Source organism: Camelina sativa, chromosome 1, assembly GCF_000633955.1.
Source record: "Camelina sativa cultivar DH55 chromosome 1, Cs, whole genome shotgun sequence".
Lineage (NCBI taxonomy): Eukaryota > Viridiplantae > Streptophyta > Magnoliopsida > Brassicales > Brassicaceae > Camelina > Camelina sativa.
Genome location: NC_025685.1, coordinates 19,860,620 through 19,878,757, shown reverse-complemented (window position 1 = coordinate 19,878,757; position 18,138 = coordinate 19,860,620). Strand labels below are relative to the sequence as shown.

General features: G+C 36.1%; 3 protein-coding genes and 1 pseudogene across 5 annotated transcripts; 2 read left to right on the top strand and 2 right to left on the bottom strand.

The window, feature by feature from the left end:
* Positions 5,460–7,970, top strand: LOC104709968 (F-box protein At2g17830-like). The gene is made up of 2 exons (XM_010426503.1): positions 5,460–5,630; positions 7,443–7,970. The coding sequence occupies exons 1-2, from the start codon at positions 5,460–5,462 to the stop codon at positions 7,968–7,970; spliced, it is 699 nt and encodes a 232-aa protein (XP_010424805.1).
* On the bottom strand, positions 8,159–10,649 carry LOC104699748 (protein EARLY-RESPONSIVE TO DEHYDRATION 7, chloroplastic-like). Of its 3 annotated transcripts, none has more exons than XM_010415102.2 (5): positions 10,176–10,649; positions 9,271–9,794; positions 8,860–9,026; positions 8,679–8,763; positions 8,159–8,576 (listed from the first exon to the last, which is right to left on the bottom strand). In XM_010415102.2, exons 1-5 carry the CDS (start codon positions 10,572–10,574, stop codon positions 8,399–8,401), a joined length of 1,353 nt encoding a protein of 450 aa, XP_010413404.1. In that variant the 5' UTR covers positions 10,575–10,649; the 3' UTR covers positions 8,159–8,398. The 3 variants fall into 3 exon arrangements, with proteins under 3 accessions (XP_010413404.1, XP_010413396.1, XP_010413410.1); XM_010415094.2 differs by having other exon boundaries at positions 9,271–9,977; positions 10,359–10,648; XM_010415108.2 differs by having other exon boundaries at positions 9,271–9,785; positions 10,116–10,634.
* On the top strand, positions 13,197–14,054 carry LOC104699728 (annotated as a pseudogene).
* On the bottom strand, positions 14,118–15,165 carry LOC104699738 (rhodanese-like domain-containing protein 17). Its single transcript, XM_010415081.2, has 4 exons — positions 14,964–15,165; positions 14,727–14,877; positions 14,568–14,621; positions 14,118–14,409 (listed from the first exon to the last, which is right to left on the bottom strand). The coding sequence occupies exons 1-4, from the start codon at positions 15,128–15,130 to the stop codon at positions 14,305–14,307; spliced, it is 477 nt and encodes a 158-aa protein (XP_010413383.1). The 5' UTR covers positions 15,131–15,165; the 3' UTR covers positions 14,118–14,304.

Below are 18,138 nucleotides of genomic sequence, written 5' to 3'. Positions count from 1 at the left end.
CTTATTTCTCTGAGCACTACTTTGCTGCGAACATACGAACAAAATCAAGGTGAGCAATTAAGAGTAAATATTTTTAATGTGATATTTAATTTAATAGTCATAATAATTACTTTTTAATTATTTGGTCAGATTAACAAGATTTGATGAAGGTGAAGCGTTTGAATATCATGTCTCTGGAGTATCCTCTATAGACCGTCCAAGTGGAGAAATGAATGAAATATGGCTTTCAAGTGATGACTATCGTTGCGCACACGCATATGTTTTACGGAATTGTGACTATTTTCAGCCAATTGAGAGGTATATAATTAGTCACATATCACAAATTAGTTACATCTTAAGATATCTAATTCCACTATATTTTCTCATATACATTTTTGATCTTATCTTTCTATATAGTATGTTCGAGGATTATATTTCGGCAAAATATCCAGGACTTACCGAGAAAGAACTCTCCGCGAAAAGAGATGACGAATATCATTCTTGGGTTAAAGAATATGTATGTTAAACCATATTTCGTGATATACATATTGTAGTTATTTTTATTATTTAACATAACAAGACTTATATATATGCAGGTTAGTTATTGGAACGCCTCAAATCCATTTCCTACTTTGGTTCAAGAGATTGTGCATGGACCTTTGAACAAGGCTAAAACATGGCCAATGTATTTTACAAGAGGTTATTTGTTTCATACTGAGAACCACGGTGCTGGACGAAAGATATGTAATTATGGAGTCTCTGTTAAAGGTGAAAATTATGCGAATGCATCTGACGCTGCAGATTTCTACGGAACAATAACTGATATCATAGAACTTGAGTATGAGGGGATGCTTGGTTTGAAGATCACACTATTTAAGTGCAAGTGGTATGACCCTGTAATTGGTAGAGACACTCGGAGAAGTAATGGTGGCGTTGTAGACGTTCTTTCATCCAAAAAGTATAATAAAAATGAACCATTTATTCTAGGTATGTATATAAATGGCCCAATAATTATTTATTGTCATTATCACATTTATATATAATATGTGTAACTTTTACACGTTGATTGCAAAACAAAATCTCAAGCCTCACAGGTTTGTTATATTTCGTGCCCATACATAAAGAAACCGAAGCATTTATGGCTCAATGTTCTAAAAGTGAATCTAAGGGGAAGCATTGATGGAGAACCGAGTCTTTTGCAAACAGAAAATGATGATGATGTATTGATGACCACAATTGAAGATGTCATAGTAGACAATTTGGAAAGGGGAGATCCAATAAACATTAACTACGATGTTGCAGACGCGGAACCTGAAGATGAATTTATGTGTAATTTATCGTCTTCGAAAGATGATGAAGAAGACGACAAAGAACCCTGAAGATTATAATGGTGCTTTAAGATATGTTAATTAAATTATGTACTTTAATAAACGTAATTGTTTATTTTTACTTTTTAATAAAAATTAAAAAACTTGTGTTCTCTAGTTATTTAAATTTATTTCCTTAAAGCACCACATATTGAATCATAACTTTTTTTGAGTAATAAAAAAACAAATAAAATTTTACAACTGGCGGTACTTGAACCCAGGTCTAGGTATGTTTAGTAACCATACATAACCATCTGATCCATCTTCTCTTTTGTGATTATAATCAAAACGTGTTGTTTATAATATGTAAATCATTTGTTATATTTTGGACAAAGAAATTTGGGCCAAAAATCAACTCGGGCCCATAAACAATTCGATCCAAATGCGATTTATCGTATTTTCTTCTTCTCTTTGATACTCAGAGAAACCCTAAATCATTTTCTTCTTCGATCAATCTGCAGCCAACCTTTCTTCTCTTCGATCAATCTTCGCTGTTCTCTTCGATCAATCTTCCTTTCTTCTCTTCGATCCATCTTCCTTTCTTCTCTTCGATCCTTCTTTCTTCGTCTCCGATCCACCTTCCTAAACAATTTTTTTTTTCTTTCTTCGTCTTCGATCCATCTTCCTCGATCGTCGAATCCTGTCTCATGGCGTCGAATCCTGTAATTAAAACCAAAAAGAGAAAGGTTGCACCCAACCTTTCTCAGAGAGCCGAACCCTCTAACCCACCTGCAGCCGCCGGACGAAGAAACAACCCTCTTCCACCTTAGTACACTTTCACGCCGATGGCTCGAATTCCTCCGTCGTTCACGCCCCAACAGATACAACGAGTTATCCCCTAAAATTTCCGGAACTTCCCACCGCCACAGACGCTTTTCCAGGACTCCGTCAATCGCCTTCCTGATCCGCGTATTTCAACAACGGAGGTTCAGAACAATACTCCGAATGAACCGGAGGATCATCTGCTGTCTCCACCGCATCACTCCCATGGTCAATCTCGACAACCATCTTCTCAAGGTAACAATTACGATGCTGAGCCTCAACTCCAGGATGACACTATGCAATCTCTTACTGCTTTGCTTACGATGCCTGGCCGTGAGAAGTTTACGACTGTTCTCTCTCTCATACCGTTTCTGAATACAACTTGGTAATGTTTGTGGCTTTGGTTTGTTTTAATTCTCGTTTGTAGCAAATTAGTAATATTTGTGGCTTTGGTTTTTTTTAACTCTCGTCTGTAGCAATTGGTTTGACAACTTGGTAATGTTTGTAGCAAATTGGTAATGTTTGTAGCAAATTGGTAATGTGTGTCTTTGGTTCGACAATATGTTTGTCTTAGGTATAAGATAACTTGGTAATGTTTGTTTTGGTTCGACAATATGTTTGGTACTTGTTTATCTTTGATTCTCGTTGCTTCTATTGGTTGGTCAATCTCGTTTATTTAATTCGATTGTGCATGAAAGTATTGCATAGTTAAGTATTGCATATTTATAGAATCTCTTTGGCATTTTTTACATGTGTATGTGAAACCATTGATGCAACATGTGTAGGTGAAACCATTGAATCTCTTTGGCATTGTTAACTGATTTTTTTTTTCTGTTTGCTTTCTAACTGATCAAACTAACTATCATTGTTTACATGTGTGTGTGGAGGTTTGATCGAGACAAAAAGGCCAACTTGTTCGGAAGATTACCAAGATTTTTACAAACAAATTCGATGGTCCATATTATACTTGGACTTGTGTGCCTCCCAATAGAAAAGAGAGATACTTCATGGAGTTTGCGGTAAGTTATGTTCTCTATAACATGTTTTCTACTTTTGTTTATTGCTTGTTTTCACTTACATAATTCTTTATCTCTTTGTTATGTAGAAAACTCACATCTGGGATCCATTGATAACAAGTGTCGTTCAAGAACATTTCAACAGCATTTGTAACCGCCGGATGAAGGGCATGGTTAGCGATGCAAGAACGGCTCGAATAAAACCTTCATGGATTGAAGGTGAACTCTGGAAAGAAATGGTTGCTAATTGGGATACTGAAGAACAACAGCAAAGGAGTACCACCTATTCCAAATGTCGTATGTCTGACCGTAATGGTCTCGATCCTCACATCCACTTATCAGGCCCTAAGTCATATAGGGAAATCCAAGATGATCTGGTACTAAGTTATTTCTACTTTGTTAGTTACATTTATCAACATTTCTATTTTATCTGGTACTAACCATTCTTTAATTTCTAACATCGTAGGAAGAGGAGTTGGGAAGAGAGGTCAGTATGGGTGAAGTTTTTTTCAAAACACATACAAAGCCGGATGGTTCTTATGTTGATGGCAAGGCAGAGAAAATCCATCAAGCTTATCAGCAGAAGTTGCAAGAGAAGATGACTGAGCTCGAGGCAGATTCAACTATTTCAGATGGTACTTCACACCGTCGGGATCTCACCAATGATGAATGTACTGCCATCTTTCTTGAGGTAAAGTAGCATTTCTACTCGATCATGCATTTGTTTTGCTCTTCCCTTACTGTTTTTCTTTTTCTAAAAACAGTGCACTGAGAAAGATTCACGAGGAACTCATGGTGTTGGAAGCCTCAAAGATACTCTTGGCATAGGAAAGGGCAATCAACCATCACAAACCGAAGCCTTTCTTACATTGCAAGAACAACTGAAGGAAGCCCAACGTCAGATTGAAGTTCAAGCTGAAATTCAGGCAACTCTCAAAGCTGAAGCTGCTGCTCGAGAAAAAGAGACTGCTCTCCTTGTGGCTGAGCAAAAGCACGAGATCAAAGAGTTTACAATGATGGCAAAGTTTATGCGCTACACTAATCCAGCCTACCTGGAGTTTATAGCCTCTCAATCAGCTAAGAAGGACAATCTTCCATCAACAACTCCATGATCAACTCTATTATTTCTTAACTCATGAACTAAGTTCACTTCTTCAGTTTGTATGTGTCATAAACTTTTTCTTTCTTTGCTTTTGGTTTGATTTCTACTTTGTACTTGTGTATGTTCTGCTTTCACAATTATGGTTATGTTTATAATGATTTTTCATTAGATTTTTTCCTTTAATAAAATAGTATTAAAATCAGAATTACATTCAGGATTACAAAACAATAAAAACCAGTTAATTTCATTATTTTGTAAAACAAAGTAATCGTCATTTTGACGGCAAATTGCCATTAAATAGAAGGTAAATAGTAGTTAAATAAGACGATTGATTTCAGACTAAAGTCTTGCAAGTTTTTTATTCATGTAAAAAGTCGCAACTATGTCGCAGATTAATCGCTAAATATAACGACTATTTAGCGACTATTACCACAGTGTTCGTTGGACTGTTTTCTTGTAGTGTAATCCCGACGAGAGAAAACTGAATCCAAGGAAGAGGAACAAGAAAATTCACGAATTTGTTCTGGTCGTGCCGGCATTGAGTCTCGCTGAAAGTTTTAACGTGGATGAAACCAAACCATCCGTAAAGAAGCCGCAACTGCGGCAACACTTATTGTTGATGCTGCTAAAGAAGCCGCTGGGAAGAGGGATCAAACTGTGAGTGGAAAAGGTGCCTTTGATGTGGCTCCCAAAAATAGGATTATAGTCGGACGACCACGTGTCCCAGAACGTCTGGATCTACAACCATCGCTTCTACCATGGACAAAGAGCCAATTAAAAAGGCTTAAAAGAAAGGGTCGACGCAGTTGACCAACATTTAATGCGGCTGATGTTGATGTTGATATCGGTCACAATTAAAGATTTTAGTTCGGTAGGAAAGGATGTCGAATCTCTCTTTATAACTTGGTGCCCGAGCACAATAATTCAGCCTACAACAATAGACGAGATGAATTTAGGTGAATAAAGGAAAAAGGAAGACGAGCTTAGAGCTTGTCGACTCAAGTGTACATCCGTTGTCTCTGTACCGTTTTAGCTCCTTTCCTACAGATCCCTTTTACGAACGGCGTATATCCGTATTTATAGGAAGTCGTGTCGGTTCGTCACTTAAAAGGACCAAAATACCCTTCTTTCTTTTTAAGTGATCATTTGGGTCTTAGAAGATTCCTTCTTGACTGGGCCTTGTATGGGGAGGGGAATCCATCCCTAACAGCTGAGGAAAGATTTGGTGGCACGATGGCTGCTTCTTCCCGTGGTGGAGGGTCTGGTTCAGGCACTGGAGGGCTAGGGATTGATCTGAATGTTGATCAAATGGAGGAGGACGAAGGAGGGAGTGCATCTGGTGTTACTCCAAAGTTTGATTTTAACAGGTCACCACCCAAGAAGACGGAAACGAGGGTGATAAAGGCAAGTGAAAAGCATTCTGAGAGCTTGCTGAAAATTACAATTTTCAATTTTCTTGTTTGATTTCAATAATGTGCATGTGCGCATGCAAATACTCTTCCTTCGTAACATTGTTTTCTTCCGTTTGTTTCTTTGAAGTACACAATCTATGCTATTGTTGTTTCATAATTTATGTTTTAGAGACTATTTAGATATTTAGATATTCTTTGAAGTACACAATCTATGTTAAGTACGTTGTTTAGACATCGTTAATCCTTTGCACGGTAACATATATACAATGATCGCTTTGCAGTTTTTAAGCGATAACAATATGCTTAAAGGTGTTAAATCCAAATATTATATTTTAATTTGGTTTTAGTTTGGCGTATTGCACGTATATAACCTACACGTAATAATTTTAGAATGGTAAAGACATCTCGTCCCATCCCGTCGTCTTGTCCTGTCATGTCCTATTTCATCTCGTCCCTACGCGTAAAAAAATTTATGTCCCATAACTGTTCTCTTTTAAATAATTAACTATTAGACAATTTTGGGTAAAACAATAAATTTTAAGCTTTTCTAACATTTTTTGACATATAATTTATTTCCTTCTATAATAGAAGATTTGTTCATATTAAATAAATTAAAAAGCAACTTATCAATATTCAATTTTTCATAAATATATAGTAATACAATATAGTCAACCAATTGTAATATTGAATTTTACAGTTTTAAATACTTATTATAGGGTAATTACTATTTAGAAATACAAATATATATTGAAATTTCTTTGCTTCTTTTTTGTTTTTTAAAAATGAATTTTTTTATAATTTTTCTTAAACAACAAATGTAATCCATGAAATAGTTTATTTTCATAAATATATCTTATTTTATTGATGATTACAAAATATATTAGTTACATAAGATCTTTTAAAAGATATTTCTTGCATATCTTGTGTTTTAGAGAGTATACAAATAAGTTGATTTTAGATATATTTTATATATCCATTAAAATAAATTTGAATTGATTTTTATTAATTTCACATATCTTATATATTAATTAACTTTAATTATTAAGGCTAAAATGAATATTTTACTATTTAAAAATACCTTTAAAGTAATTTGATTTTTTTTTTTCAAAATTAAACTGGATTTATTTATTTGTTAGTAAATCTGTGAGGAAAAATATGCACAAATATTAACTGTAATTTCCTTTTTTATTTTTTTTTTTCGTTTTTTCCTAAAATATTTATAAAGAATCGGAAATTTAGATTTGATTTAGTATGTATTTAAATGTTTTCCTTATTTGATTATGGTGTATAAACATCTATTTTGGAAGTTTTATATTGTTTATTTTGTAATTTTATGTATGAGATATGGTTATGTTTGTTGTTTGTTTTTATTTTAATTTTTGAGCATGTTTGGTGAAAGTGTGTTAATATGACCCGTGCTTAGGTAAGATTTTATTTTTAACTGCACAACAAGATCCCGGAAATCACGATTAAATGTGATAAGTTGCCAAAATTTTATTACCTTTTATGTCTAACAATATCTATTTTGTAACAATACATGAAATACTAAAGATTTTATTTTGTAAATTGTATAAATTATTGGAATATTCTTTTTCAGAAGATTCTTTGGGATATTCTAAAGTGTATATTGACTAATTTATCTATAACCTTTTTTGGTAACCAATCTATATTTAATCTATAACCTATTTTGTAACCAATTTATAAATATTATATAGTCTATACAAAAAAGTTGTGCACTTCCATTTTATTATTTAGGGAATATAACCATGCATGATCTATGGATAAGAACAATAAAAATTGATAGGGGTATGCAACTATTAAGGTCCGAAGAGGATACGATGATGTTGTTTGCTTGATCTGTTTTGACTTTACAACAGAGAGATTTGGGCCGCGCCTGCCTCTACCTTTTAACACTTGTTATAGTGATCATATCGTTACTCTCTCTAGTGCTGGGGAAGATCAGTTAGCGGTCTTGTTGCAGGACGGTTTGACAGCGAGGACGGAGATTTGGGTGATGAGTAAGATTGAGCCTACAGAGGTCTCGTGGAACCGACATTCTGACAAACGATGGGAGTCTTTAGCGGTTGATATTAGACAACTCATTGGTACCGACATTCAGACAAACGAGGGGAGTTTCTTCATTGACGTGAAGAAGAATGTTGCAGTTGTTTTGGATAGAGGTGCGTCTTCTTGCGCCCGCTGCATTGCTTACGTCATTGTGAACGAAGGATACTTCGACAAAGTGGATCTCGGCGAATCTGCAGACCCGAATTGTTGCCACCCCCTCGTCTGTTCTTATGTCCCGAGCACAGTGCAAATCAGGAAGCTCTAACCTGCTGATTATTATTAACTACTGTTTTCTTTCCTGACCATTGTTATCAGTTATCTGGAATCTCAACTCTCATGTGGCTCTTCCAGTCAAATGCATCTTTGGGAGATTTCTCTAGCGTTTACTAGATAGCTCAAAAGATAGAGAGAGAGAGAAATAACTATGTTTGGACGTTGAAAACATGAAAACTATTTTCAATGAAACTTAATTTGGATTCAGCAAAGAAACCCCAAGGCCAATTACACATACATTACATATTCCGTATCAACTCAAGACATTACATGATTCTCATAGAAACCACAAACACTTCACAACAACTACTAATCCACACCTCTTTTCAGTTTTTACTTCTGCATCAAAAAGACAAGAAGTTGATACAAACAAACATGACCAATGGGCCAGAAGCAGTTTCGCTACATCAGAAAGGCTTACTAAGCTTTCTTCTGTGAAGCTGCAGATCTAATGGCGGTTTTTGCAAGCGTCGAAGGCTTGAGAACACTCTTAGGGTTAATAGCCTTTCTGATTTTGAAAGCAGCCCAAGCTGTGCCAAACGCATATCCTGCTGCATCAAGCCCTTCGTTTGTCGCCTCAGCCGCTTTACCTCCATACCTACAATATTCATCAAACCAAAATTTTACACTTTTCTCTTAAAACACTTCCATATCCAAATAATCAAGAGTTCCAAATCTCGAATACTCAGATGTTACTTACTTGTGATCAACGAGTTCGGTTGTGACAGTGGAAGAGGTTGACATTACATTCCTCCCAGCTACTTCAACAGCATCACATACCTTATCTATCAAAACATAACCAACAGTCTTAAATAATCATGAATGTGGCCACATAAAGTCGGGTTAAGTACATTATATGATATAAAGATTAGTGGACTTACTGAATCCGTCAAGAGATGCAAGGATGACTTCTCCAGGAAGAAGGCTAAAGAATTTCTTTCCTACTTTGGTGTTGGCCACTGAACTTGTGAAGAATCCAGAAACTTTAAGGACTCCAGAGAGAACGCTGTTTGCCACATTCTCTGTCATTTTGGTCATCTGCTTCACTCTGCATAGGCAAAAAACATAATGAGACACCAATACACATAACTTTGAGCCGGAATAATGACATTTAACAAGAGTATATGTCATGTGTGGAACACAGATCGCCTCAGCTTTCCAATTATACTCATCCAGACCAGGACACTCAAGAACAAATCAAGACATACTATTTAAAGACAGTTCACACAAGTTTCTATCTATCTAGACATTTTCCTAAAATAGAAATCACAAAAAGCATGTCATACACATACCTCCTGATTCTTTTCAAAGTGTCAGGATGAACTTCACTCTCCTTCTCAGCCTTTGACAACCTCCGTTTCATGAAACCATTACCCCAAATAAGCCTATCCATAGTCACATCACCACACCAAAGAATCCCTTTAATCAAATGACCAGAGCCAGTCGCAATCAGCTTCGCCGCCTTCCCACTATAATCCTCAACATTGGGAGCTAACGTCGTCCAATACGCCGAACATTGCCTCTCCACAATCTCTTTCCTCTCTCCAGTAAGCTCAACCGGAGACGTCTCTCTCGCCACCGTCACATCCAAAACCATCTCCCCTGCTTCTTTCGCTTCCTCTGAGACTTGCTGAACCGTGAAACAGCTGTAATCCTCCAAGATCTTCTCAAGATCAACCAGCAAATGCTCTTGACCTTTCGAAGCAATCGTGAGTCCGTAGTTCAACATCTCGTCAGAGTTCTTCTTACCTCCAACATCTCCGTCTTCTTCATCGCTTGTAGGTCGGAGCGTGAAGAAGTAATGAGACTCATCGACCTTGACCGAGTTCTCATCTTTAGTCAACGGCCATTGGATCTCACCGGCGACACTAGCGAGCACAGCGACAACTTTATCTCCTTGAACAATACGGATGATCGAGAGATCTCCGCACGCGAGCTCGACGCTGTAAGATTTGTCGATCAGGTGAAGAATCGCGCCGGAGATTTTCAAAATTACTTCCTCCGTCGCAGCGGGAGGAGCGGAGACGGAGGAGGGATTANAGATCTTCTCAAGATCAACCAGCAAATGCTCTTGACCTTTCGAAGCAATCGTGAGTCCGTAGTTCAACATCTCGTCAGAGTTCTTCTTACCTCCAACATCTCCGTCTTCTTCATCGCTTGTAGGTCGGAGCGTGAAGAAGTAATGAGACTCATCGACCTTGACCGAGTTCTCATCTTTAGTCAACGGCCATTGGATCTCACCGGCGACACTAGCGAGCACAGCGACAACTTTATCTCCTTGAACAATACGGATGATCGAGAGATCTCCGCACGCGAGCTCGACGCTGTAAGATTTGTCGATCAGGTGAAGAATCGCGCCGGAGATTTTCAAAATTACTTCCTCCGTCGCAGCGGGAGGAGCGGAGACGGAGGAGGGATTATTAGTCTCCGGTTGCTCAGGGAAGAGGTTACGAGCGAGATCGTTCATATCGAGAGAAGGATAGAGATTATTAGTGGAAGAGGATGAGGAGCTAGGGTTAAGAGGAGGAGCTTCGGGATTCGATGTGTCAACGGCAGGGTAAAGAGATGAAGCTTGCTTGTCGCCGGAGGAAGCCATTGTCGCCGGAGATTTTCAAAATCGGAGAAGATGATTAAAGAAGAGAAGACTTGGTTTGGTTAAGATATTTTATTTGAAGGAAGGAAGGAAAGGGACAGAGTAAAGCTTAAAGAAGTAAATGTGTCTCTGTCAATGATGGTGAAGACGTGGAGGTTGCGCGTATGTAACGCGTGTACCCGGTCTAAGCCGGTTCGGTTTATAACTTAACCTTGTCGACATCTTTTTCCCGCGTTGTTACACGGTTTAGTTTTCTGATGTCGGTCAATTGTGACTCGAGTCCATTTGTCTCGGAAATTGCATTTTTACTCATAAAGACTAAAGAGTGTACTGTTACTAATTTTATATTTTTCGATTTCTCAACAAAAAAATATCATTCTAGATTTAATTATTCTTTCACAAAAAATCTCGTTTTGTACTATTTTCTATGCGGATTTTTGAACTAAATCTTTCTTATTACTACTTACTTTAGCTTATTATTAAAAAAGAAAAATTTATTTAATGCATTTACAAGAGATAGAAGAGAAATTTAAATAGTTTTTGTAGATTTTGTAAGATGTGTTGGGAACTTGGAATGATAAAATTTGTAGAACATAGTAATTATACAGTTGCGCTAAAATAACTAAATTTTAATATTTATTTTAAACAATTCTAAATGAAATGACTTTTTTTTTTTTTGAAAATTTAGTTATCATCTTCCTTATTTTTTTTTTGCTGTAAACCTATCATTTTAAACAAATTTTTAATTCAAAAATAAAAATATATATTTAATTACTTCGTTTGTAACTGAAGTTGCCAAATGCCTATCCTGGTGGTTGATTTCCACCTTTTCAACAGCTCAAAATTAGCTCCAGCCACCTATTCTTTCCACTGACTCCAACCATTTATTCCAAACACCTCCTCCAACCGCCTTAATAATTGGTAACCGATTGAGCATTTCGTTTCCAAAAGACGCATTTAAGTGCTTCCAATCAGAGCTAATGTGGAAGATTTCAACTCACCTTACCAATTATGCACCTAGATAAATTATATCTCAATGGATTTTCAAATTGACCCAATAAGCATTATGTTTTGTTAATAGTTTTGGTTTTAACAATTTTAATTTGTTTTATAAAAAAATAATGAAAACACAATTTCTTTTAAGCGATAGATTCACTAGAAAGAACTTATAATTAGCCCAATTGTGAGACTAGATTACAATTATTTGTTTACATATTTTAGTCATCACAACCACTAAAAATTACGATTTTATAATTTAATGGTTTAATATTTTTTCATTTTATAAAATAAAATCTCTTCTTCCATATTTTTACTATTTAATCAAATTAGTTTTTAATATTTATAATTTAATATCATTTCACTAATCAACGTTATAATGCTACCAATCAAGATAAATACTCAACCATTCTCTTTTACCACACTATCTTTTCAATCTGCTATTTTTAACTATTATCTTTATAACCGCTCATAATTTTCTAACCGCCTCGTTTAGACGTGGTCAGAGTCGTGCCTCAGTAGAAACAAAAGAAACTTTGGCCTACAGCCTCTTTAAAAAAAAAAAAAAATCGAAGAGCTTTAGTTTTACTTAAGCCCTTAATGTTTACTACAAACCTCGTAGTTTCTAATTGTTAGGCTCACATAATATAGCCATGTTCGATTTAAAGAATAAGTCAATAGATTAATAAACTGAATAAATATTATAAAATTAGGGTAAACATTCTTTTTCTGCATGCGGTTTTCTAAATTAATCACACGAAACAGAATGATCCTCATCTCTCTCCTCTCTCATTTGAGTTGAGTGTTGTTACTCTTTTTATACTTGAATTCTATAGAAGCACCTGTTTAATGATTGATTTTGAGAGTTTGGTTAATGATTTTCTAGGGAAGAAAAAAATCAGTTTATACTTTTTTTTTTGTTTTTAAAGTTTGTTGTTTCTTTTGTTATGACTGGTATTTACCGTTCTTGACATTAACTTTTTTATGAATCGGAACAAATTATTTAACCGCCTCCCGCCACAGTTTATGTCCGCACGGCTCACCAATCAGATCCATTGTTATTACGACTTACTAAATAGCACGACAAGATGATCGGTTTGGTTAGAGACAGATGCCATGTTTCTAGAATTTAGGTTGTTTTCTATACCTCGTGGAGTATATAACCCAATAAGGAACATTTCAAGTTTTCTCTCTCGATCAATATGTCCTTTTGTCGAATTCTTCAACACTTCTGTTCCAAACAGCTAATCATTTCATAAGTCACAATATACGAACAAACTATAAAGACGTAACTGAATCTGAAAGGTTCTAAAGTTTGGTGGGTACACAATATTAGTTACTGAATCTGAAAGGTTCTAAAGTTTACTGATTTAAAGTTTGGCAGCCACGTTAATTTGTCGTCTTGGTCTAGAGACTAGAGAGAAGGCTTTGTTGTATTTAAACTGTGTTATGGACTTCTTCTTCTCCACCGAATAACACACAAAGGAGAAACAATATGAGTAAGAGTAATCATCATCAAACTGTGAGATACTTCTTCTCTTATTATATAACTCATTGTGTTATCTTCATTATATCAAAAGTTATTATATAGTCTCTTTATCTTTCAATTTTGATTTGTGTTATCATCTTCATCAACGCAGGTGTTAAAGCAAATGGAGCCATGGTGTGAACTTAAAGATAAAGTGGTTCTTGTGACAGGAGCTTCCTCTGGTATAGGAAGAGAGATATGTCTTGATCTAAGCAAAGCTGGCTGTAAGATTATCGTAGCAGCTCGTCGTGTCGATCGTCTCGAATCTCTCTGCGTTGAAATCAACAGCTTCAATAAGAGCGGAACCCAAGCTGCAGCTCTTGAGCTAGACGTTTCATCTGACGCAGACACCATTCAAAAGGCGGTTAAGAAAGCTGGGGAAATCTTTGGAAAGATCGATGCGTTGGTAAACAATGCCGGGTTTAGAGGCAATGTCAAATCGAGTTTGGATTTGTCAGAAGACGAGTGGGACAAAGTCTTCAAGACCAACTTAACCGGAACTTGGTTAGTCTCCAAATACGTATGCATGTTAATGCGCGACGCTAAACACGGTGGTTCGGTGATAAGCATCTCATCAATTTCTGGACTCCACCGCAGTATTGTGCCTGGCGGATTGGCGTATGCTTGTTCTAAAGGTGGTGTTGACACCATGACAAGGATGATGGCTCTTGAGTTAGGTGTTTACAAGATCAGAGTGAACTCGATTGCACCGGGGCTTTTCAAGTCAGAGATCACACAAGGTCTTATGGAGAAAGAATGGCTCAAGACCGTGACCGAGCGGACTGTCCTGTTAAAGGTGCAACAAACCGTGGATCCGGGGATTACTTCTCTCGTTCGCTATCTCATTCATGACTCTTCTCAATATATATCAGGGAATACATACATTGTTGAATCTCGGGGTTCATTGCGGTCTGCCAATTTTTTCATCTCTCTAAAAATCTGAACCCCAAATATTATGTGTTTTATTTAATGCAATAATAAATTAATACAATACATATTCACATTTACTTAAAAAAAAAAAGAAAAACAATATAACATTAACATGGTTAGATTTGGATAATCTGAATCAGAGCTCATCGTATTTGAATTCCTTTGTGCTCCACTTGTACTGGAAGTCTCTTGTTGACCCAAGCAATGTAACCATGTTAATGAGGAGTTGCTTATAAAAAACAATATAACATTAACGTGGTTACATTTGGATAATTTGAATCAGAGCTCATCGTATTTGAGTTGCTTGTGCTCCACTTTTACTGGTAGTCTCTTGTTGACCCAAGCAATGTAACCACCGTCCATGTTTTTTACAGTCTTGAAGCCCTGTCACATGATCAAACAACCCCATGAACTATCATCAATAAACTCAGACAAATACAAAGAATAAACGTTTATAGAGTGACCTAGATATTTTTATTCACGTCACAAGTAAAAAAAAGACCAAGAAGGTACGTTAAGATCTTGAATATTTTGATACTTACGGAAGAAACAAGAACTTTGGTAGCATACAATGATCTAACTCCAGATTTACAACCCTGCAAAAGAAGATGAAAACAACAGATTCAAGTATCAGAACCAGTGAATTGAGTAAAAAAAATTATGCTTCCATATGATCAGGACAAGACTCATCAGTTTATTACCACGACGAGATGATCGGTTTGGTTGCAGAAAGATGAAACATGTTCCAAGAAATTAGGGTTAATATCTTGACCTTGTGGAGTATATAACCAGTAAGGAACATTGAAGACTTTCTCTGAATCAACATGGCCTTTTTCAAATTCTTCAACAGTTCTGTTTCAAAAAGCTCTCACAGTTCAGAAAATATCGAACAAACAATAGAGACGTGATTGAATCTGAACGGAGTATTTTTTTTTTACCTGACATCAAGAAAAGTGTAGCCAGAAAGAATAAGATTATAGGCTTGGCTCACATCGATAGTAATATTATTAGCTTCTGGTTCTGAGCTTGATGAAGTCGTGCGACAAAGATGAATAGAAACAATGAAAAGAAGAAGAAATGATCTTATAACGTGTAAAGAAACCATTTTAATTGCTGATTTATTGTTTCGGAGAGATAGAATAAGATTACAAGAATCAGTTTCGGAGAAATGATCTTATTCGTGTTTAAATCAAGGTACAATTAAAGCCGCCGTTGGATTCTGAGTACTCTGTTTTCTTTTTGGCCGCAGAGGTGTATACCGCTACCACCGTTGGATTCATTACCTGTTGTATTACATTTTGTTTTGTTTAAACCTTAAATGGAGATTATTTGACTCGGGTCACTTTTGTGAATTTTTTTTATAAACAATGTTCTTTAGGACTGGTTGACCAAACCACTCGTATATATTGAATCTCACTGACAGAGAAAGGGAAAATATTTTTTTTTGTTAAATCAATATACTATATGCACATATGCAAAAATATATATATATATATATATATATATATATATTTAGTAATTAATTACTTGTTTACTTGCAAAAAGGTATAGAAAAAATGATATTTTTGCAAATGTCTCTTTAAATTTTTTTTATGTAAACCATAAATATTTTTGTAATTAATAACTCAATAATGTAGATTTTTATGCTGTAAATATATAACTAATATTCCAAAATAATGATGCAAAGAAATTGTATATTTGGTGATTGAAAAAAAAAATAAAAAAACTCTTTCACGTTTTAACATCGTGGAAAGAAAACACTAGCTAATTTTCTGCCTTCAACAAATGTGGATTCAAGAGCATTGTCTTAGTATGAGTCTATGAGATGATCTTGTAGATATTTTGCACACAAATAAAAGAAAGATCTTGCAGAAAATTCTTTGATTAGTGGACATTAATTTCAGTTCGCTACCCCTGAAGTTTTTATTAAGTCTTGATTAGTAGACATTATAGGCCATGAATGTTTAAGAGATTATAGGTAGTTTTTAGATTATAGATTTTAGTTTTTAGATTTTAGATTTCTGTTTTTGGTTTTTGGATTTTGCAAAATAAAATTAAAAACAAATTAAAAATTAAAAAAATTGTTTCTTAGAGGAAATCTTAAAAACCATTGAAGGGGGATTTTGGATTTTGTTAAGAAATTAATAAAATCTTTAAGAATCTAGATTCCCTATTTTTCTTTTAGGGAAACCACTTTTTATAAAATCTTGAATGATTAAATAATTGATTTTTGGAAAATCTAAAACCAAAAACCATTTGAAAAAAAACACATCCATTCAAGGCCTAGTATTATCTCCTAAGAATAATAAAATCACGGCTTGATTTAGGGACGACACTTCCCAAGTCGAGAATCAAGTAGAGAATGATAAGTGTTGTAGTAAAAACTAATCGTTATTGTCCGATCCCAGTTCAAAGATTCATCTTTTCTAATGACCCTCATATCTTCTCACTTAGTCCGTAAATCCATCTATATCTGATGGCCGATTTATTACGTTTGAGAGATTTTAAAGACTTTTTATCGTCTCTACAAATTACCACATGATCTTTCTCTGTGTTTTGTTCTCACTCGCACAGTTCCGACAGTCACTTCCCGAAAGGTCACTTATCCTGAGATTACTCCAGCATAAGCACACTTAACTATGAATTTCTCTCAGAACCCTTGACCGAAAAAGATAAGTTCACTTTGGTGATATAGTTGGTCAAATCAATTCTTTTAAACCTCTCCGCAAGTCTCTAAAATCAGGGTGTCACAATTCACCCCCACTAACAAATCACAATGTCCTCATTGCGCACCAAGACCGTCACCTCGACGGTGTGAGCCCACTCGACTCCACACTCGTCTGGTTTCGGCTATGATACCACTTGTAATGCCCCGACTGCCACCTCTTAGTGGGTGCCATGTCCAATCCGAGTCCATGGACCCACCTTCCTTAATGGGCCTCACGTCCTCTCATTATGCCCGTGAGCCCATCCATATCCGACGACCGGTTTGCTACGTCTGAGAGGTTTTAAAGACTTGTTACCGTCCCTACAAATCACCACATGATCTTTCGCTGTGTTTTGTCCTCACTCGCACAGTTCCGACAGTCACTTTCCGGAAGGTCACCCATCCTGAGACTACTCCAGCATAAGCAGCTTAAATGTGGAGTTCTCTCAGGAACCTTGACCGAGAAGATAAGTGCACTTTGGTGACATAGGTGGCCAAATCAATTCTTTTAACCTCTCTGCAAGTCTCTGAAACCGGGGTGTCACACTCACGCTCTAGAGTGGCCTTACACTCACAGTCGAATGGCCCCTTGAACTTGAGTAACTTGGTGCTATCCCAAGTTACTACTTCCGAGAACGAACCCAATTACTTGATGCTAGCCCAAGTTCAGCTTCCCCTTGACGACACTGAGAGCGAAGCTCATCAATACGATGATGACCACTCTGAATTTGGCGGCTTCAGCTTTGCCACCCGAAAGGTACCCTTTTTGTTGTTTTTTTTCCTTACCTTCCAAAATTTTAGATAGTTTTTAGGGTTAAAAGTTGATTACTAGCTTCCGCATGTGCAAATTATTCTTCTTATTCTTCTCCTTTTTTTCTTTTCATCAGAAATATAATTAGGTCTACAGCTCTATTGCTTGATTTGTGTTATGTGATGATTATGTTAAGGTGAATAGAATCATAGATTTGAGCTATATTAATTTGGGTCAAAGCTAACATCTGAATCTTGTTGTAGGACCTACGAGGTCATGTTCTTTTGTCTGTTCGTTGCAAGGATGCTTATGGTCACCATCCTCCAACGGCTTTCATGTTTAAACCAATGCAGCACTCTTCGTTGTGGTCAACCTGTCAAGAAGTTACTGAGATCAATTTTTGCATCTAACAGTTAGGATTCCCTTGTGTTACAGATTGACATGGACACTATTGAAGTCAGTAACATAAATAGGCAATTTCTATTCCATCCTTCTCATGTGGGGCAGTCCAATGCTAAGGTAAATTTTTCTTGAGCTAAGTCCAAGGGAATCCAGTTCATAAGAGAATTCATGTGACCATATAGACTCAAAGTTGTTAACCAAAGTTGTTTGTGTTTGTTAAATCCAGTTTAGGAGGTATATGTAAACAATCTTC